This window comes from Lissotriton helveticus, chromosome 11 (assembly GCF_964261635.1).
Source record: "Lissotriton helveticus chromosome 11, aLisHel1.1, whole genome shotgun sequence".
Lineage (NCBI taxonomy): Eukaryota > Metazoa > Chordata > Amphibia > Caudata > Salamandridae > Lissotriton > Lissotriton helveticus.
The window spans coordinates 325,205,294-325,225,347 of NC_136072.1; the positions used below are offsets into that span (position 1 = coordinate 325,205,294).

The 20,054-nt window shown below is 40.9% G+C and overlaps 1 protein-coding gene across 1 annotated transcript; it reads right to left on the reverse strand.

The window, feature by feature from the left end:
- Positions 1-292: 292 nt before the first annotated feature.
- On the reverse strand, positions 293-6,130 carry SMCO1 (single-pass membrane protein with coiled-coil domains 1). Its single transcript, XM_078665479.1, has 2 exons — positions 5,934-6,130; positions 293-801 (listed from the first exon to the last, which is right to left on the reverse strand). Exons 1-2 carry the CDS (start codon positions 6,128-6,130, stop codon positions 369-371), a joined length of 630 nt encoding a protein of 209 aa, XP_078521605.1. The 3' UTR covers positions 293-368.
- Between the last annotated feature and the right edge of the window lie 13,924 nt (positions 6,131-20,054).

The window sequence follows — 20,054 nt, forward strand, 5'->3', positions numbered from 1 at the left end:
GTGATGGAATATATTGTCCACCGAAATATAAATTAGGTCCTAAGTCTTCTCCTTTGAGACTCCGTATAGCGTCTAGAGGTAAAGCAACTGAGTAACGATGCACAATACACACATTTGCACCATAACAAAACCTAAATACAAATATCCATAAAGGCTCTTGATACTTTACTTTGTACAACTGTGAGACTTCCTAGGTAGACCTGTCTCAGCTGGTAGCAGTTTAGGAAGTACATGCGCATTACTGTTGAGAGAAATAGCGAGAGATTGAGAGAGCCAGTGTATGTTTGTGCGTAGATGGATTATATGTTCACTTGCGTTCATGTGTGTGCTTAAGGAGTAAGATCTTTGTGAAGGCTTTGTCCAGTACGTCAAACTGTGTGCGTTAAAAGAACACCAGGTAGTGATTTGATGTCCCGTTGCGTTTTTCCATTCTCCGCAATCTGGACAGCACACAGCAGGCTCTCTTGCAGCGCTCTGCTCTTTATCACCCCACGGATTATCATGTTCATTTCCTCTGAAAACTTTTCCCTCCTGCTGGGGTCCATGTACTTTGCCTCATGGCAGTGCACAAGGAAGAAGTTGCAGAAGACCTTGACATCTGTATCTAGCAGCTGCATTGCCTGCAGTGTTGCCTGCCAGGCAAGCACGATGCGCCGGTCCGTGTTGCTCAGTCTCATAATGGACGCCAGGGTGGGGAGGTCACGTGAAAGGTCCGGCAGCTGCTCAACCACACATTCATGCAGGCTGGCAAGGGCTTCAATGACATAGCTATAAATAAGGTTACGTTCAAGTGGGAGGAACCTGCAGAGATGACAAAGGGGAGTAGAATTCATCATGAAAATCAGCTCTACTGCTCATTAATGCACACATTTAAGTAAATCATCCTTAGATCCAGTGACATGACAAAGTAGAAATTACTAAGCTACTGTTGTGAGACATTCTCAGAGTAGGCTTAGAGGCCCCACCACTCACCCAGCCATCTCCCCTGTGTAGATCGTCCCTGCTCAGGCATAGAAATTATGATGGAAGGCAGGGAATTCTGGGCCATGCGCACTCAATTGATTTTTCTATCAATGTTAATGTTTTTCTGGCTACAAACACACCCACAATGTTACCATAGAACTAGACAAGAAAGACTTGGGGTCATTTGCACATTTCCAGACAGCTTGTAGACCTGCCAATTTAGTGGATGCTATGGCCCCTGCTTCACTGGTTGAGTATTGCCTGTCATATTAAGAGAGGCCACAAAGTGTCTCCGCTGAATGCTTTGTAGGTTTGCCAAGCAAGTGCCATGTTCAGGGTACCAGCTTGACAAAGTTTTTATGTTTTCACAACACAAACTCCCAAAGCTGGAGCTTGTCTCTTGACCACAAGAAATTGTAGTGAAGTATATTTTAATTAGAGTCAACAGACAGAAATACTACTTGATCTGTATTTATTAGCCACAGCTTCACCAGTCCACAGGTAACTGACCAATATGGAATTTGCTACTTCCTAAGCACATTTTAATATTCTATATTCCAGTGAGGTAATACTGGAATGTAGCATACATGAGATCATAACAATATCTCTCTTTCTTTACTATAAACAAAATTCAATCACGAAACCTTAAAGGTTGAACGATATTTTGGCTACTGCCCCTTCGTTCAGAAACAGGATGAGAAGAATGACTCGACTCAGAAACGTCAAAAGAGGAAGATGGAGAAGGAACAACATGAGGATGCATTGACGAATTAAATGGAAAAGAAAGATCTCGAGGATGAACATCACGAGGATGCACCTTCACAACTCTTCCTTTATTCCACCATTCATTCCTGCTTGTTCTCACTGCATTCCTGGTCATAACTTCAATTCTGACTGGAGGTTTGAATTTCGACATCCCTTTGGGAACATGATTAGGATCCTTAACACTGACCCAATCACCCACACATAGATCTCTTTCTGTAGATTTGACTCTATGTAAAGTATCATAGTGACTTTTCATTTTAACTTGACAATTCTCAACATTAGGTCTTACAATTTTGTCTACACTTAACATGCGATCACTCTTGGTCTGACACTCTCGCAACCAAGCAGGGCACAACCCGGAAGCAGGAGGGCTTCCCCGTAGTATTTCAAACGGTGAAAGACCAGAAACAGCATTAGGGCATAACCTGTGAAACCACAACATTTTTTCAACAGCCTTACACAAATCACTCTTACTTTGAGCAGCCCACTATATACACTCCACCAGACTGCAGTTATTTTTTTCTACTAGGCCGTTGGCTTGAGGATGATATAAAGCAACACATTTGTGTTTAATAGCATTGGTAGCTAGAAAACTTTTAATTTCTTTAGAAAATAAATTGGACACCATTGTCGGAAACAATCTCTTGGGGGAAACCTTCTCTCAAAAACAATTTTTTTAGAAACTTTATAACACCATGTGTGTTTGGCTCTTCTACAAATTTAACTTCCCACCATTTACTATAATAATCAACAACTACAATGGCAAATGTAAACTTGCTTGCTAGAACAATCAAACGTCAAATGAAATTGCGATTCTCATATTAACATGACTAGAGAATCTGGATTTCATTAACGACACGGAGGCTGACATTATGCATTATTCCTTTAATGCAGTCCAAGCAGCCGCTTACATCACAATATTAAAAGGTTCCAGAATAGAACAATAGCAACACATGACAGACATGAACCATTAGCAATCTGCCTCTTTTAAGTGTGGAGGAAAATAAGTTCATGAAACTTGAAGCATCAAAAAGATCTTCTGATGAGCAGGATGAAGGTGAAGGAAGAACGAAGGTAAAACCAAAGGCCAGACGACACACAGTTTAGGAGCGTTACCTGAAAAGAGAAAGAAGTAAATATCTCTTGAATGTAAAAAATAGTGTCAAGCTTATCAAGCTAAAAGGAACAAGAGATGAAACAAGTACTGTTAATGAAAAGTACAGTAATAAACTGGAACAAAAACAGCATTAAATCATTGTAAGACCACCAAGGGGTGGGATGGGAGGGATAATGTCAGCCTCCGTATCTTTAATGAAATCCAGATTCTCTAGTCATGTTAATATGAGAATCGCAATTTCATTACAAGAACGGAGGCTACATTATGCATGTTGGTAGCTTTGTAAAACAATATCAGACATATGTTCAATAGGCTTGCAATAATGACGTGCAAAGGTGCTAGCATTTGACCAGTCAGCAGCTTTGAGAATGTCGTCCAACTTACCTCCAGACCAGAGAGATTTACTGGCCATAGCACCCCTCTAAGGGAGTGAGCTTGAAATTTCTTGAAGTCAATACCTGCTAAACTCATAACAGTCTTAACCCATCTAGCAATAGAGGTTGAGGTTATGCCTTTGTGGGGTTTAACAAAGGATATAAGTAATTGGTTAACATCCTGAGGGGGAAGAGCAAACATTCTGCGATCATACTCTCTCATGCAGTCCACAACGCAAAGTTTTGGAAATAAATCAAAACGTGGGTAAAAGATTGAATCAGACATAGTCTTTGTTCTTCTATAAATCTCAAATTTGACTCCGAAAATGTTAAAAGATCTATTTGTAATCTCCCGGGCTTTGACATCAGAGACCTTTCTGCATGAGATTAGGCATAGTAGAGTAGCCAGCTTAATGGAAACATTTTTATTTCCATCGAGGAGAGTATTAAGAGGCCAGTTATTGAAAAGATCAAGGATTAGTTTGACATCCCAAAGACTTTCATATTTAGGTATAGGAGGTCTTCTTAAACGAATGCTTATCATCACTCTACAAACAATGACATTTTTACTTACCATTTTACCATTGACAAGGACATGGCCAGCAGAAATAGCCTATCTATAGCAATGGATAGTTCTATAGCTGAGGCCTTTATAAAATTGTTTAACAAGGAAGTTAACCATGTCAACAATAGGTGCTTCCAAGGAATCCAGGTTCCTTTCCAGGCACCAACATACCCAGATTCTCCATATGTTGTTATATCTGTAGTGAGTGCCTGGGGCCCAAGACTCTCTGAGGAGAGTTGCAGCCGTTGCCGAAAGTCCTGAGATTTAATTGGATCTCCTGACACTCTCCAGGCAAGAAGGGTTAAACTCCTGTTCTGAATTAGGCGGTGAACTCCTCTGTCTACGTCTGCAAGAAGATTCTCTAGGGTAGGAATTAGGAAGGGGGGGTTGCAAGCTAGTTGTCTCACTATCTGAAGAACTCTCTGAATCATGGCAAAGGTAGGGAATGCATACACCTTGGCTCCTTTCCAAGATTGTAGTAAGGCATTGACTGCTAGAGCACCCGGGTCGGGCATCCAGCTGAAGTTGTTCTCCAGTTGAAAGGTTAGTCTGCTCGCAAATAAGTTTATCTCTAGAGGGCCCAGATCTTGTTTAGGGTACTGAACATGGAAACATTCAATTTCCAATTGCTGTGATCTAACAGGAATCTTGAGTTCCAGTCTGCAGAGTATTCCGCTTTGAGAGCGATCTTATGTTTCAGACAGAAGAGCGATCTTATGTTCCAGAGAGAACATCCAAACTTTCTTTGCTAGATTAGAGAGGTCCGCAGATTTGGTGCGCACATGGAGGCGTAAAGTCCAACTGTTAGTTCTAAATTATTTATGTGGTGAGATGATTCCTCATGTGACCAGATACCACCAGTGTTCTGATTGAGAAGGCAAGTTCTCCAGCCATGAAGGCTCGCATCTGATTGTAAAACAAACTCTGGTTTTGAACCAAAGATTGCTTTTCCGTTCCAAGCGTCTAAGTTCTCGAGCCACCAGGCTAGTTCCGATTTGGCTTCTTGATCCAGACAGATCCGATCTCCGTACCAGAGGCCAGTTCTTAGGGCTCTCACCTTTACCTTTGAAGGTCCCGATAGTTGAGGGGACTGGGAAAGAGGGCTTGGGTGGAGGAGGAGAGGAGACCCATAATCCTGGCTAGCTCTCTCAGAGATAAGTCTTGCTGTTTCATGAAGTGTCTTATTTCCTTCCTGATTTTGGTAATCTTTTTTGAAGGTAGTAAAAGGAGACATTTCAATGTGTCTACTGTGAAACCTAGGAACTCCAGAGATCTGGAAGGGGACAGAACTGATTTATCTTTGTTTGTGATAAATCCTAAACTTTCTAGGAGATCCATCACAGTCTTCAGGACCTTGGCTAGTTTTGAAGGCTCTTGAGACATTATAAGAATGTCGTCTAAGTAAATGAATAAACAAATGCCCCTTATTCTTAGAGATGAGGCAACAGCTCTCATGATCTTGGTGAAGCAGCAAGGGGAAGAGGAGAGTCCAAAGGGGAGAGCCTGAAATTGGTAAAGGTGATTTTTCCTAGACAAATTGAAGAAAGGGTTGGTGGGATTCGGTCATAGGAATGGTAAAGTAAGGATGCTTTAGGTCTAGTTTGACTAGCCAGTCTCCCTCTAGAGGTAAATCCCTCAAGAGATGGATGCCCTCCATCTTGAAGTATCTGTAAACCAAATATTTGTTTAGTTCTCTTAAGTTTATGACAGGTCTCCAACCTTTGTCTTTCTTTTTTACAAGAAAGAGTGTACTTATAAATCTTAAAGTTTCTAATGGGACCTCTATTATGTCTCCTTTCTGAAGCATAGAGGAGATCTGCTTCTCTATTATTTTTTGTTGCTCTGGAGAGAAAGGCAAGTCTCTTTGGAAAGAAGTTTGTAAAGGAATTTGAGTCCAATCTATCATAAACGATTTAAAGAGTAAACCTATTGGCTTTTGCGAGGGTTCTTTATCCGCCATGACAGTTAGTTTTGGATTTATTTTAGTCAAAATGACTCTTTGTCTTTCTGCATTAATGCTAGCGTTGGCATTACCCAGTAGAATTGATGCTCTCTGGCTCCATCCCCTGATGAGATTGGTGTTGAGAGGGGTGCCATTGATGTGGCTGTCTTCTGCGGAATCTAGGATTCTGGCTAAAGGTCCCAGTACGTTGAGAACACATCTTTAGATGAGTATGGCGAGTCATCATTAAGCTCTTTGTTAAAATCAAGGTCCTCATCACTGTCCAAATCAAGGACAAATTCATCCGAAGGGTCAGGTAAGACATCCTCATTTTCTGAATTAGAGTCTGTAATATAATGAGCACACTGGTCTTTTGTGCCACTAGGGACACCCATGTAAGACATGACGCTGGGGACACCATCGTAATTTGTGCTGCTTAGGACACCGGAGTAAATTGTGCTGCTAGGGACACCTTTCAAATTTGAGGTGCAGGGACCTCCCTTCATGAATGAGGTGTACGACCTCCCAACTCATTTGAGGTGCTTGGACCTCCCATGGTGCTCTTAGTATAAGGCTCGGCATAATTACATTTTTTTGCTTCCCCCCCCCCTCCCCTGGTTATCAACTGGGGGTCGAGACAAGTTGGCCCTTCAGTAAGCTCGTCTTGAAAGGGGAGGGGTCTTTCAGAGGACATACCCTCCTTAAATGTATCTAAAATACAAGATCTCATTTCCTTTGCATTTTGCGACGTGGTCCTGGTGGAACCACTCAGAACCTCTTTGGTGTTTCAGATTTAATGGGGAAAACATTTCTTCCCCTAAGGGGTCAAGGATAATGTCCTTAGAGGATGATGGGATTTCCTCTTATGGATTGTAAAATTCTTGATCATCTTCATCAAGATCAAGGACATACTCATCAGGTGTGTCTGAGGATTCTAAATCATTAGATTTGTTATCTCCCATAGTGTAAAGAGCATTATGATATTTTGTGCTGCTAGGGACACCCAGATGTTTTGTGCCGCTAAGGACACCCAGAAAAGTTGTGCCGCAAAGGACACCCAGATAAGTTGTGCCGCTAAGGACACCCAGATAAGTTGTGCCGCTAAGGACACCCAGATAAGTTGTGCCGCTAAGGACACCCAGATAAGTTGTGCCGCTAGGGACACCTTGGGAGTTTGAGGTGCGAGGACCTCCATTAAAAGTTGAGGTGCTAAGACCTCCCTGAATTGATGAGGTGCTTGGACCTCCTATATTGCTCTTATCAATGTTTTTACTTTTCTTTAGTCTTTTACCCCTTAATTCATTGATCTTGTCAGAGAAGAGGTTTGGAATTTCTGTGATTTTGTCATCAGGGAGTGACCTTTTAGAGGACATGATCTGATTTAAGGTCTCAAACATGCAGGACCTCAATTCCTTATTAACAATTTTTTGCAGGGCTTCGTTGTCTAAGTTAGGAGTAGGGGCGGAAGCCTTGTCTGAGTCAGAGTCAGGCATGGTATATAGGGAATGTTAACTTGTAAAAAGTGGTAAAGCCCTTTAATGAAAGATAATTAGGGAGGATTTCCCTTAATAATAGTGACAAGGTTTATAGATGAAGGAATGTCAAGAGAATAATTCCTCTTTTATTATAATTAATTTTGTTATAGAATGTTGAAAAGGCCATTTAAATGAGGATTCCTGCTAAAACCACTTTTTTATGAATAAGGTTGTAAAACAATAACAACTTGCGGATGAAATCCTAAATAATAAAAGGTAGCGATGCAGAGCCGCGTTGGAGTGCGCAGACTGCATCGGTGAAAAGAGGTGAAAAACAGGAGTTAAACAAAGACATTAGGTAAGCTCATTATGGCATGAAGAAGTAGAACAAGGATGAAATTGAAGAATAACCGTTTACACAAAAAACAAAATATTAAGGTTTGATTAAACATCTAAAAATCTTTAAATATATTCAAACATTAGAAATAGTACATAAGCTGAAAGAAAAGGCAGGTTAATCTGGTCAGTCATGCAAGGATGGGACTAGGGAAGGGGGTGTAGGGAGATCTCCATAAATTGGAGATCGGTATAGAGGCAGTAGGAAGGGGGTGGGGTTAAGCCACACACTAGGGAACTTCAAAATAGAGATAAAATTATTAATGGTAATGAAGGAAAATGAACTTATCTGCTTGGAGCCGCATTTAAAAGAGGCAGATTGCTGATGGCTCATGTCTGTCATGTGTTGCTATTGTTCTATTATGGAACCTTTTAATATTGTGATGTAAGCGGCTGCTTGGACTGCATTAAAGGAATAATGCATAATGTAGCCTCTGTTCTTGTAATGAAATCAATAGCCAGCTTGGACCACACAGATTCAGGTAAACTGACAGGCTGGAGTAGAAACGCTTCAGTCTTGATTCCTTTATCACTGGTAGCACAACACATGCCGGAACACTAGCAATGATAGCAGAATCCATCCCAGGCCACCAATAACTGTCTCTGATTTTCCTTTTAGTAATAGTCTGGCCTAAGCGCCCCTCATGCCCATACGTAATGATCCTGTCTCTCAAACAAACAGGTGGAATAAATGTATCCCTCTGTACCAACATCCCATTTTGTTCAATTGACAATTCATCAGAGACCTTAAAATAAGCTTATAGAGACTGAGGTAGTTCCTTTTCTTTAGGCCATCCATTCATCACATATTTCCTTACATTTTCCAGTTCAACATCTTTTAAAGATTCAGAATTCCACTCTTGTTCAGTGAAAGTGGTGTCATGACAAACATCAACACTTGCAATAAGACGCTCTTCATCATTTTCATCATTATTCTCAGGATAATCAGTAAAACGTAAGGGTGAGCGGGACAGATAATCCACCATAATGTTCTTACCACCAGGAATATGTTCAAAAGTGAAATTATATTGTAAAAGTTTGTAACTTAATCTTGCTATTCTTGGTGTGTGATCTTTAATAACAGAACCACTTAAGATACTTACTAAAGGCTTATGACAGAGAAAACCTTTTCATTTGACCTCAAAGACCTAGAAGCAAAACCAATAGTCACTTCATTTTGTCCCTGCATGTGAGCAATAGAGGCTCCAAACCATCATTACTCGCATCAACCGCGAAGTAGCACTCCTGGCAGGATCGAAAAGGTGCAAGAATACCTGCTGATATCATTTTCCTTTTTTCAACATTTCAAATTCTTCTTGACAATTTCTTTCCCAGACAAATTCTTTCTCTTTTTTCAACAGTTCTCTTAACATAACAGTTTTAGCAGAGAAGTTTTGAATGAATCTGGAATAAAACTCACAAAGTCCTAAAAATGAAGCAACATTCTCTTTACTTTTAGGAGTGGGAGCTCTGGCAATAGCATCTACTAATCCAGGTCTAGGTTCAACCCCCTTCTCGGAAATTACATGACCCAGATACTCAATGGTATTTTTGGCAATCTCACATTTCCCAAGATTGGCAACAATTCCGAACTTTTCTAACCTCTCTAAAACTGCCCGCATGTGTTTGTTGTGAATGGACACATTTTCTCCCGCGATTAAGATGTGATCTTGGAAAGTTACAACACCTTCAATTCCTTCTAAAACATTTTCTAAAACACGTTGAAAAACAGCTGCCCCCGACGCAAGGCCAAAAGGCAAATCTCTTAATCTTAAAGGTACACATTGGCGACACAAAAGCTGTAGGATGACGTCATGACTCATCAATTACTACCTGATGATAAGCAGATCCTAAATCAATTTTGGAGAAAAACTTAGTACCTGAAAATGTACTGATGATGTCATCTATTCTAGGTAGAGGATGAGAGTCAATCCAAATAATCTTGTTAAGGCTCCTGAGGACAAAACTGACTCTCAATTGCGCATTCTTCTTCCTAGCAATAACTAAGGGAGACAACCATAAAGAAGACTCAATGGGTTCTATCACACCTTCATTACACATCTTCTTCAGAATCTTTGCTAAGTCCTCACGCGCACTAAAAGGTAAATTTTTCAACTTGTGTTTTACGTGTGTGACATCGTTTTGTACTTTAATTTTATGTTTAAACCTTTAATTCTACCCAGTTTGTCATCAGAAACTGTGGGCAATATGTCAATCCACTTAGAACTGTTATTAACATTGTCATGAGAACTTTTATTTTCTTCACAATCAGTTACTAATGAAACCTGAACATCTTTTAAAAAAAAAAAAATTATTTATCATTTTCAAATGAGAAAATAAAATAAAACAGTTCCAGCAATAGATCGTTGATGCAGGGATCAATTAACCATGACAAATGAGCAATCATATGTAAGAGCGAGAGCGAGAGCAGCACATATCATACAATAAAAGCATAATAATGGTACGATTCCTGGTTATGTTCAATTAGCGTTACAAATCACGCATCCCCTGTACCCATAAAGAGTGCATTCCAGAGTAATGAACAACACATAAAAACTGAAAGCCGTATCCGCATAAAAGAGCGTCGATCAGCTTGTAACATCTAAGCATTAAATGGCCCTGGAGGATACCTCAAGTGGGATTGAAGCAAGGGGAATAGTACGGGCACCATCAACACATCCATGTTTATAAGACTACCCAACCCCCTCCGGGACAATGGAGCATATCAACTGAGATTGTTGTTCCTCAGTAATCCTAGCAATGTATGAACGATATGGGCCCCAAATGTCAACCGGACGTGATGCAGGTGGGATCTGTGTAGAATATTCTACGCAATTAACATTGCAGAAAGCCATGCTTCTAAGCCAAGATCGTGAACTTGGAGCGCGTCTAGAGCACCAAAGCAACGCAACTTCGCGCTTTGCTAACAGAAATCCGAGGGCAGCTAATTTGCGGACCGGGCGAGGAAAATTAGCGACATAGCCCAGAAGGGCAATCTCTGGGGTGGGAGTTAAGACAATGCCCAGTATATCTCCAAAAATGTGATGCACCTGGACCCAGAAATCATGCAAAAGAGGGCATGTCCAAGCGAGGTGGGAAAAATCAGCCTGTGGAGCCCTGCACTTAGGACAGCAATGAGGTCTGCAATGGTCAATCTTATGGGAAAGGGCAGGAGTATGATACAGTCGTCTCAAAAACTTGAAGTGGATGAGTTTGTGTCTGCTATTGATGGACACATCTTTCGTAGCCCCACAGCACCACGCCCATTGCTCGTCTGTCATTGAGTAGCCCAGATCCAATTCCCACGCAGCGCGTACCTTGGAATCCGAAGAAGGAAGCAAGTCCAAGCACAATTTGTACAGCTTAGAGACCATATGTGCCCCAGACCGGTTCTGTATGATAAACGTGAGAGGTGCAATGTCATCGGGAGGAATCGGAAATGAGGGGAACTCAGCGCGTAGCAAGGACCGGAGTCTAGTCAAAATGAAAGAGTCCATAAAGGTACGGTTGACAAATCGTTGGTCTTCAGTTATGGATTGGTTATGGAGAAGACATGTCCCTCCGGGAACAGGTCGCCTATCGTGTAGAGATGATATTTGGACAGTGTGCGCTGGACCACGGGTTCGCCGGTAATGGGAAGCCAGTGGGCATTGGGCAAGGGAAGGGCGGGGGAATATAATCTGTCCACTTGGAGCAGCCTGCGCAGCTTTTCCCAAGCCCAGCAGGTGGTCGAAACTGTTTGTATATCTTGCGGGTCGCGAGGAATACCCCTGGGGAGAACGGCGTTAAGCGGAACGGGCAACACCAGGTCGGCCTCCGGCTTCAAATATAAAATCCTGGCATCCGGGTGGAACCAGGAATAGGCATAGGAACATTGTGCAACCAAAAAATAAAGAAAAAAATCGGGAACCCCAAAGCCACCCCTCTCATAAGGGAGGGTCAAGACACGCCAAGAAACACGTGGAGTCTTGTCACCCCAAACTAAACACAACAGTAAGGAACGAAGTTGCAAAAAAAAAAATCTTGGTAAGTGGAATTGGGATATTATTGAAAAGATATAAAAAGCGAGGTAGAACAATCATTTTTATTATAGCAATCCGGCCGGCCATAGATAAAGGAAGGCGAATCCATCGTTCGAGATGGTCTTCCAGGAAGTCAAGAGCGCGGCCGTAGTTCAGCCTAATCATGGAAACCGTATCGAGATGTACATGGATCCCCAAATATCTTACCGAGTCGATATTCCACTCCAGAGGGAAGATACAGTTCCATGGAAGAGTGGAGGGGGTGAGTGGAAAGAGAACGGATTTGTGCCAGTTAATGCAGAGGCCCGAGTACTCTCCAAAACTGGTTAATTCCAATACTAAAGGCTCTAGATTAGTCTGAGGCGTTCTGACATACAAAATTATGTCATCGGCGTATAAAGAAAGAAGAAGAGGCCCAGTGCGAAACTGGAGTCCCCGGTGGAGGTGATTCTCTTGAAAATGGCGGACCAAAGGGTCCATTGCCAAGATGAAGAACAAAGGGGAGAGGTGACATCCCTGCCGCGTGCCGCGCGACAACGAGAACTTCTCAGAGATGGTACCATTCAAACGGAGCCGGGCCGTAGGCGCGGTGTATAATAAAGCAACCGTAGATACAAACAGCTCAGGCATGCCCATACGTCTCATAATCGATAAAAAAAAGGGCCATTCTAACGTATCAAACGCTTTCTCAGCGTCCAAAAACACAGCAGCGGCCAGAATGGAGGGATCAATCCTATGCAAAACAGAGAACAATGTCCTCAAATTTAAAGAGGTGGATCGATGTGGGACAAACCCCGACTGTGCCGGCGAGATAATGGATTCCATCAAAAGCGAAAGTCGGATGGCCAGAACCTTAGCAAGTATCTTATAATCTAAGTTCAATAATGAAAGGGGTCTGTATGAGCCACACACGGAAGGGTCACGGCCAGGTTTAGGGAGAAGAACAATAACCGCCTCACAGAGAGTCGGTGGTAGTATGCCAGACTCTAGCGCCTCAGCGTACACCTCCACCAATCTCGGAACCAGCTCCTCTTTGTACGCTTTATAAAAATCAGCAGAGAAGCCATCAAGGCCCGGTGCAGAGGAGCCTTTCAATGCATCGATGGCTTCGATGATGCTATCCGGAGTGATAGGTGCGGCAAGAAAGTCCTGCATGTGTTTTTCGAGATAGACCATGGCGATCTCATTCAAATAAGGACCGGGATCCTTCCGGGCTCCCGAAAGTGTAGATGTGTAGAGAGTCTTGTAATATGACAAAAAGGTGTCACAAACGTCAGGGGTGGAGTAATGTCTTGTACCCTGCGAGTCAACTATTTCCGAGATGTAAGATGTCTGGTGAGGAGGGCGAAGTAGCTGCACCAATAATTTGCCAGGCCTATCACCCTCACCATACTGGCGGGCCGTGTACTGTTTGCACAGGAACCGCAGTTCCCGTTCTGCAGCATCCCGAAACTCCATTAGTAATTCCAAACGTTTGGCTTCACCAGCCTCTGTCGGGTTTGCCACCAGATCTCCGTCAAGTACTGAGATGTCTCTCTCAATCCGGGACAGAGTGGAACGGACGACTCGCAAGGCGCCCGCATGTTTGGAAATGCACACCCCAAGAATAGTGGCCTTGAATCCCTCCCACAGTGTAGCCCAGGACTCAACAGATCCGGTGTTAAGGTCAAAATAGTCCTCAATGGCACCACAGACCTCCTCCGTGAAAACAGGGTCTGCCAAGGCTCTACCGGGGAAACGCCACTGTCTCTCATAACCCCCCAGTCTGGGAATCTGCAGCGTCAACACAATGGGGGAATGGTCTGACAACGTTTGCGGGAGGGTGAGAAGGCCATCCACCCAACCAGCGACCCCAGGGGAGAGGAGCCAGTAGTCAATTCTAATTCTAGTGTTATGGTACCCAGAGTGGTGCGTGTAAGCGGGGGAATGCGAGTGAAGTCGGGCTTCTATGTCAATAAGGGAGAAATGAGAGCAAATGTCTGACAACACTGGGCGGGCCTTGACATCAGGGGAAGGAGAGGTGCTGTCTCTGGTGGGGTTCATCAGCAAAAAAAAGTCTCCTCCTACAACCAGCAAATCGATGTCTGAGCTAAGCAATTTCACCTGTAAGTCCTGAAAAAAGGAGGGGGAGTCTGTGTTAGGACCATAAACACCTATGAACGTAATCTTGGACCCCATGAGCACACCTGTGACCATTACATATCTACCCTCACTGTCCGTGGTACAGCTGGACAACACGAAAGGCACCCGTTTGTGTATTAGTATGGCAACACCTCTAGCATACCTACTAAAATTAGAGAAAACACGATGGGCACCCCAACTCCTAGCAACAGAAGCAGAATCTGAATGTGCCAAGTGTGTTTCTTGGAGAAAAAGTACATCAATATTATGCCGTGATACATAACTGAAAACCTGTTTGCACTTCCTGGTATTGGTGAGGCCACGAACATTCCAGGACATCAAAGAAAGTCTGGAAGGACCAGACTGAAGGCCTACTTTGACCATAAAACAAGCAAGGGGAAAGAAGTGTTGAATAATGCGCTCCTCATATCATTCACAGCTGCATCAAGAGCGTCAACATAGTAAAATAAGCACAAAAACAAAATACACCCAGCCCGCCACCCACCACCCAGCCTCCTGACATCCCCATAGAGGAAACCTGAACATCTTTACCAGGTTTGAGGGTCATGCAAAATGGCCTTGATGGTACCATCCAAGAATGTTAAGACCTTTTTGAGCAACATATACTTTCCCGAACATAGTTTGAGTTTTAAACTTGAGATAACACTCAAAATACCCAGACAATTCAATCTTTCTCCCATCATAAGTTACAGGATATCTGTTGGGTGGAAGTAACTCTTGTTACCCCCAGATCTCAGCAAACAGTTCATAGTCACCATTGTCATTCTGGCAACAGAATCAATGAGAAATCTTAAACTGTTACCATCCACTACAATGTTTTCATAAAGGTCTACACAATTAGACTCATCATCCTGTACAACAACAACCATGTCCCTCACACCTCTCATACAATTTTGTTCTTCATCCGAACTGTCACACAAATCTCAATCTGGAACTGTGTTGACTTTGTCTCTGGGTGACTAGCACATTTTTGCAAAATTCTCAATTTTCCCACATAACTTGCATTTTACATTCTTTGCAGGACAAGGCCGACCATTAGGACCATGGTTAGGGTAACCACACGTAAAACAAACGTTTTTCTGTGAGAAAAATCCACCTTTGTACTCTTTCTTTGGATCACTGACAGAATATTGAGGAGAAGAATCTCGAGCTGCCACAATATCGAGGTAAAAATATCGAGTGAGAGAATATCGACTTCCTATATGCAAACAGGTGAGTACAAAAATATTGAATCCTAAATATTGTTGTTAATAATATAGTTTGCTAAAATATCAACTTTTTTAAATGTTAAAAGTAATATAAAATTAATTAAATGATAAATATAATTAAGTAAAACATACTTAAAAATAATTTTAAAAGTTACCATTAATAAATAAGAAATGTAATGTTAAAAAAATGAATTTTTTATTGTTCATATATATTAACTTAATATTGAGGAGAAGAATCTCGAGCTGCCACAATATCGAGGTAAAAATATCGAGTGAGAGAATATCGACTTCCTATATGCAAACAGGTGAGTACAAAAATATTGAATCCTAAATATTGTTGTTAATAATATAGTTTGCTAAAATATCAACTTTTTTAAATGTTAAAAGTAATATAAAATTAATTAAATGATAAATATAATTAAGTAAAACATACTTAAAAATAATTTTAAAAGTTACCATTAATAAATAAGAAATGTAATGTTAAAAAAATGAATTTTTTATTTTTCATATATATTAACTTAATAATATTATAAAATAATAAATATGTTTATTTATAAAATGTTTAATACATAATTTAAAATATAATTATATATATATATATATATATACCTATAATATAAATATAAAAATAAATTATATATAATAAGTTAATGTTTGTCTTCAACAAGGGGGAGAGAGAAAGAAGGGCAATTTCCACTTACCAGGAGTGGTAAGTCCAGCTTCAGCTTGTGCCCTAACAAAGTAATGAATACAAAGAGAGATGAGCTGTTCCTCAAGTGGGGGGATGTCCATGTCACACTAGTGTCTGGATACTGTTGGTCTCAATGAGTCCTACAGTTGGGCATCCATTTTGTTGGGTGTAATGCCCTCACACACCCTTTCAGGTGTCATGCTTCATCATCTGGGATGCTCCTCGTTGGGTCGGCGGTGCAATACCCAACGGCTCACCTCTAAGAGGAGCACTTTACCGGAGATCTTCTATCCAACAGCCGTTTTGTGAAGTGCGGGTATGGGGCCAGGAGTGTGTAGACGTGAAAGTGAGTTAAAATAAAGCTGGGAGTACCAGTATCAAGTTTATCCTGGGGGTCTCCTGCTCTAGTTAAAATTAGAAAACTAGCCGGTACTCGATGGAATTCAATGTTTCCTACATGAGTTTTAGCTAGTATGTGATCGTGAAGGTCGACATGTTTCTCGCGTTTTTGTTCAATAACTCGCGATTCTTCAGGACCTTAGGGAAAAACAAAAAAAAATTACTTTTCTGAAACTGTCTACACTAAAGAGGATCTACATAAGTACCCAGTGAGTTTGTCTAGATATCACAAAAAGAAAAAAGCGTGCTTTCCGTGTTAATGTACCTGTGTTGCGCTGGATCAACCTATAGAGGAGACATAAGGGCATGTCACAACAGGTACAAACAAAAGACAATAATGTTGGTGACTTTGGGCATTTCTTGAAACACGCTAGTCAGTGTGCGGCTAGCGTTTGATTTAAAAACCATTAAAACCAATGTGGACATAAATCCTCAGTGAGCAAGGTGAACAACATGCCTCTGTGGATAAAAACAGCAGTGCAGATGGTGGTTGTATCATAGGACTCACCTATTGTGTCTAGTTCCCAGGTATCAACAGTACCCTTCGGTCTGTACAACAGGTTGAGGTATCCATAAAGTATGGCTGTATATGGGGGGATAGTGTTAACCAGTAGATAGGTGCTGCAGTCATGGCATTGTCTGACTTCATTCTCTATTTTCTTGTAGATGTAAGGTTGAGTCAATAACCTTTCCTCCACAGTTATCAGATTGGAAATAAAAATGAATTTAAATTTAAAAAAATAGCGTCAAGAGGTCCGTGTGACCGAATTGCCACAGTGTTAATACTTGGTTTGGTAGCTGTCTCTGTTGATACAAGACAAGAACGTGGTTCTTCATGTGGTCGCGTCACGGCAATAAGGCCCATAGTAATGGGTCAAGTAGAGTCAGGGACAGCTTTCCTCTCGATGCATACACTGATAGAAGGGCCATTTATCTGGCGGTCTGGACATCTTATGGGTAGCCCTGTCCTCCCCGGTTTGCGCGGTATTATATTTAGCGGGTCGGGATCGGTTAGGTGTGCTGTGAAATGGGTGGCCTCGTGTGCATGTAACGGCTCCGCGTATTGCCCGTAGAGGATATTGCGGAGCTCCTCATGAGGACTACAAGACATGGTGAAGTCTAGGTGGTTAAATATGACGTTACAAAAGTGGCTTTGTGTGTATCTAAAATAGTCGCTTATTGCCCGTAAAACAATCCTATGGCGCTTCTTATTATCAAATCGAACACTAAAGTGATGGGAATTGGCCCCCCTACGCTGGAGAGCGGAAGCGGTGGGTGCAGCCATGTTATTGTTAGGTGCTTAACGCCTTTTGCCATGCCAAATATTTAAAAATGTATAAAAACACTCGATTACATCTAGTGTTGCAAGTGGTGTACTTACAGTGCTTCCCTTAGATACAAACATGATCCACGTGGCTCCTACTTACCGTTAGTCAGCCGTGTGTTCTGCCAATCAACCTACCCACGCCGCCGGGTCCGGGAGGTACTGATTCACCGGGCAGCCATGGATTAATCGATGGTGTCATGTGATTAGGGGGTGTGTCTTGTTCACAGGTCATGTACAGTGTTGTTAATGCGGCGGCCATTACAGAACGGAGTGTTTTGTTCATTTTTTCAACTGAGGCTTGATAGTCCACTGCCAAGGGGGTGTCCAGAGTGTTGCCCTTAATTAAATATGGAGATAGTTATGTTGTGTGCAGGCACGGCATGATTGAAAAGAACTCTGTATCTTCTTCATTTATTTCTTCATTTAATGTCATAAGGTGTTTATGCTCTATTCTTGGGAGGCGCTACAGGAACCCTAGTTTGCCCAACCACTATTCAGGGTGCTTAATTTCTACCACGGTAGGAATCGCAGGCTTACTGTACATATTGTTTAAGGCCTCTCATAGTGGTTGAGTCAATGTGTGGAGAATTAATTCCAGACTTGAATGTATGGGGAAATAACCAAATCACTTATCTTAAACATTCTGGGATAGTTGTGTTTGTATATATGGCCTATATCATGTTACTCCCTTGCATAACGACCGTGTCAGGGTGACAGGGTAAAATAAGTTAAAACATTAAAATAAATATATATTTTTTAATGCTATTTTACACTACATTAAATATAACAATACTGAAAACGTTGCATAGCGTTGGGGATAAAATTACTATTCCCACTCCAGCGAGTGGTACAGTAGGGAAAGTGTTGGATAGCGGGTGGATAAAAATTACTATTCCCACTCCAGCGAGTGGAACAGTAGAGAAAATATTGGATATCGGGTGGGTAAAAATTACTCATTCCACTCCAGCGAGGGGAACAGTAGGGAAAGTGTTGGATAGCAGATGGGTAAAATTTACCATTCCCACTCCAATGAATGCAACAGTAGGGAAAGTGTTGGATAGCGGGTGGGTAAAAATTACTGTTCCAACTTGAGCAAGTGCAACAGTAAGGAAAGTGTTGGATAGCGGGAGAGTAAAAATTACTATTCCCACTCCAATGAGTGCACCAGTAGGTAAAGTGTTTGATAGCGGGTGGGAATAATGTACTATTTCCACTCCACCAAGTGTAACATTAGAGAAAGTGTTGGATAATTGGAGTGTAAAAATGACTATTCACACTCCAGTGAGTGGAACAGTAGGGTAAGTTTTGGATAGCGGGGGTAAAAATTACTATTTTCACTCCAGCGAGTGGAACTGTAGGGAAAGTTTAGGATAACGGGTGGGTAAAAATGACTAATCCCACTCCAGTGAGTGCACCAGTAGGGAAAGTGTTGGATAGCGGGTGGGTAGAAATTACTTTTCCCACTCCAGTGAGTGCAACAGCAGGGAAAGTGTTGGATAGTGGGAGGGTAAAAATTACTATTCCCACTCCACCAAGTGTAACAGTAGGGAAAGTGTTGGATAGCGTAGGGCACTCATTTAGTATACCACTCCCGCAATATAATTAAAAATGTATTATTTTTTTCAAAATTAATTTACCTCCCACCATTTTCCCCTATAAACGTCACCTACAATATTGTAAAATATTAATAAATTAACATAATTAATTAACAATTAATTAATTAACTAGTAACGATTAACATTACAATTGATAACCATCAAATCTAAATTAATTCACACATTTAACACTATAAAATAACTTTTAATAAATATTATATACAAAATAATACAAATTACATAAAAATTAAATTACTTCCCACCCTACTCCCCTATCAACCCTCAACCCACTCCTAAAAAAAGTACACAATTAAAATATTTACAAATCAATAATTAATACTTAATATTTAATTAATTAATAATTAATAAAATATCCATTATTAAATACTACATTATTAATTATTAAAATATTTAAATAATTAATTTCAAGAAAGTACTTCCCACCCTATTCCCCTATAAACCCACAACCCGCTACAGAATTACATTACACAAAAAGTAATTAACATATAATTGATTAATTCTAACTAATTCTTACAAAATATATTATATTTAAATTACTTCCCACCCTATTCCCCCATAGACCCACAACCCGCTACAGAATTAAATTACGCAAAAATTAATTAACATAAAAGTCATTGCTTAAAAAAATTCAAACATACATTAAAAATAATATATACTTTAAACACATATACTAACTTACAAAGCACAAAAAAAATCGCTATTATTAACAACGATATTACTAACTTCGATATTATAAAATACAATATTTCTTACCTGCATGTCGATATTCTTAACCACTATATTTTTGCAGGTCGCTATCCTGTCCACTCGATATTCACAACTCGATATTTTGTCCACTCGATATTTTGAATTCGATATTCTGACGTTACCTCTTTCTTTTTAGTGTTTTTTTTAATTATTGTTTTGTTTTAAAACTATATTCTCATTCACTACAGACACACTACTATTGTCTTTACGAGTAGGCTCCTTTAAAGCCTTCCTTGAAACCTCAATACCTTTGACTATATCTATGGTTTCTAATAGATTAGGATTTCTCATGGTGAGCAGTCTCT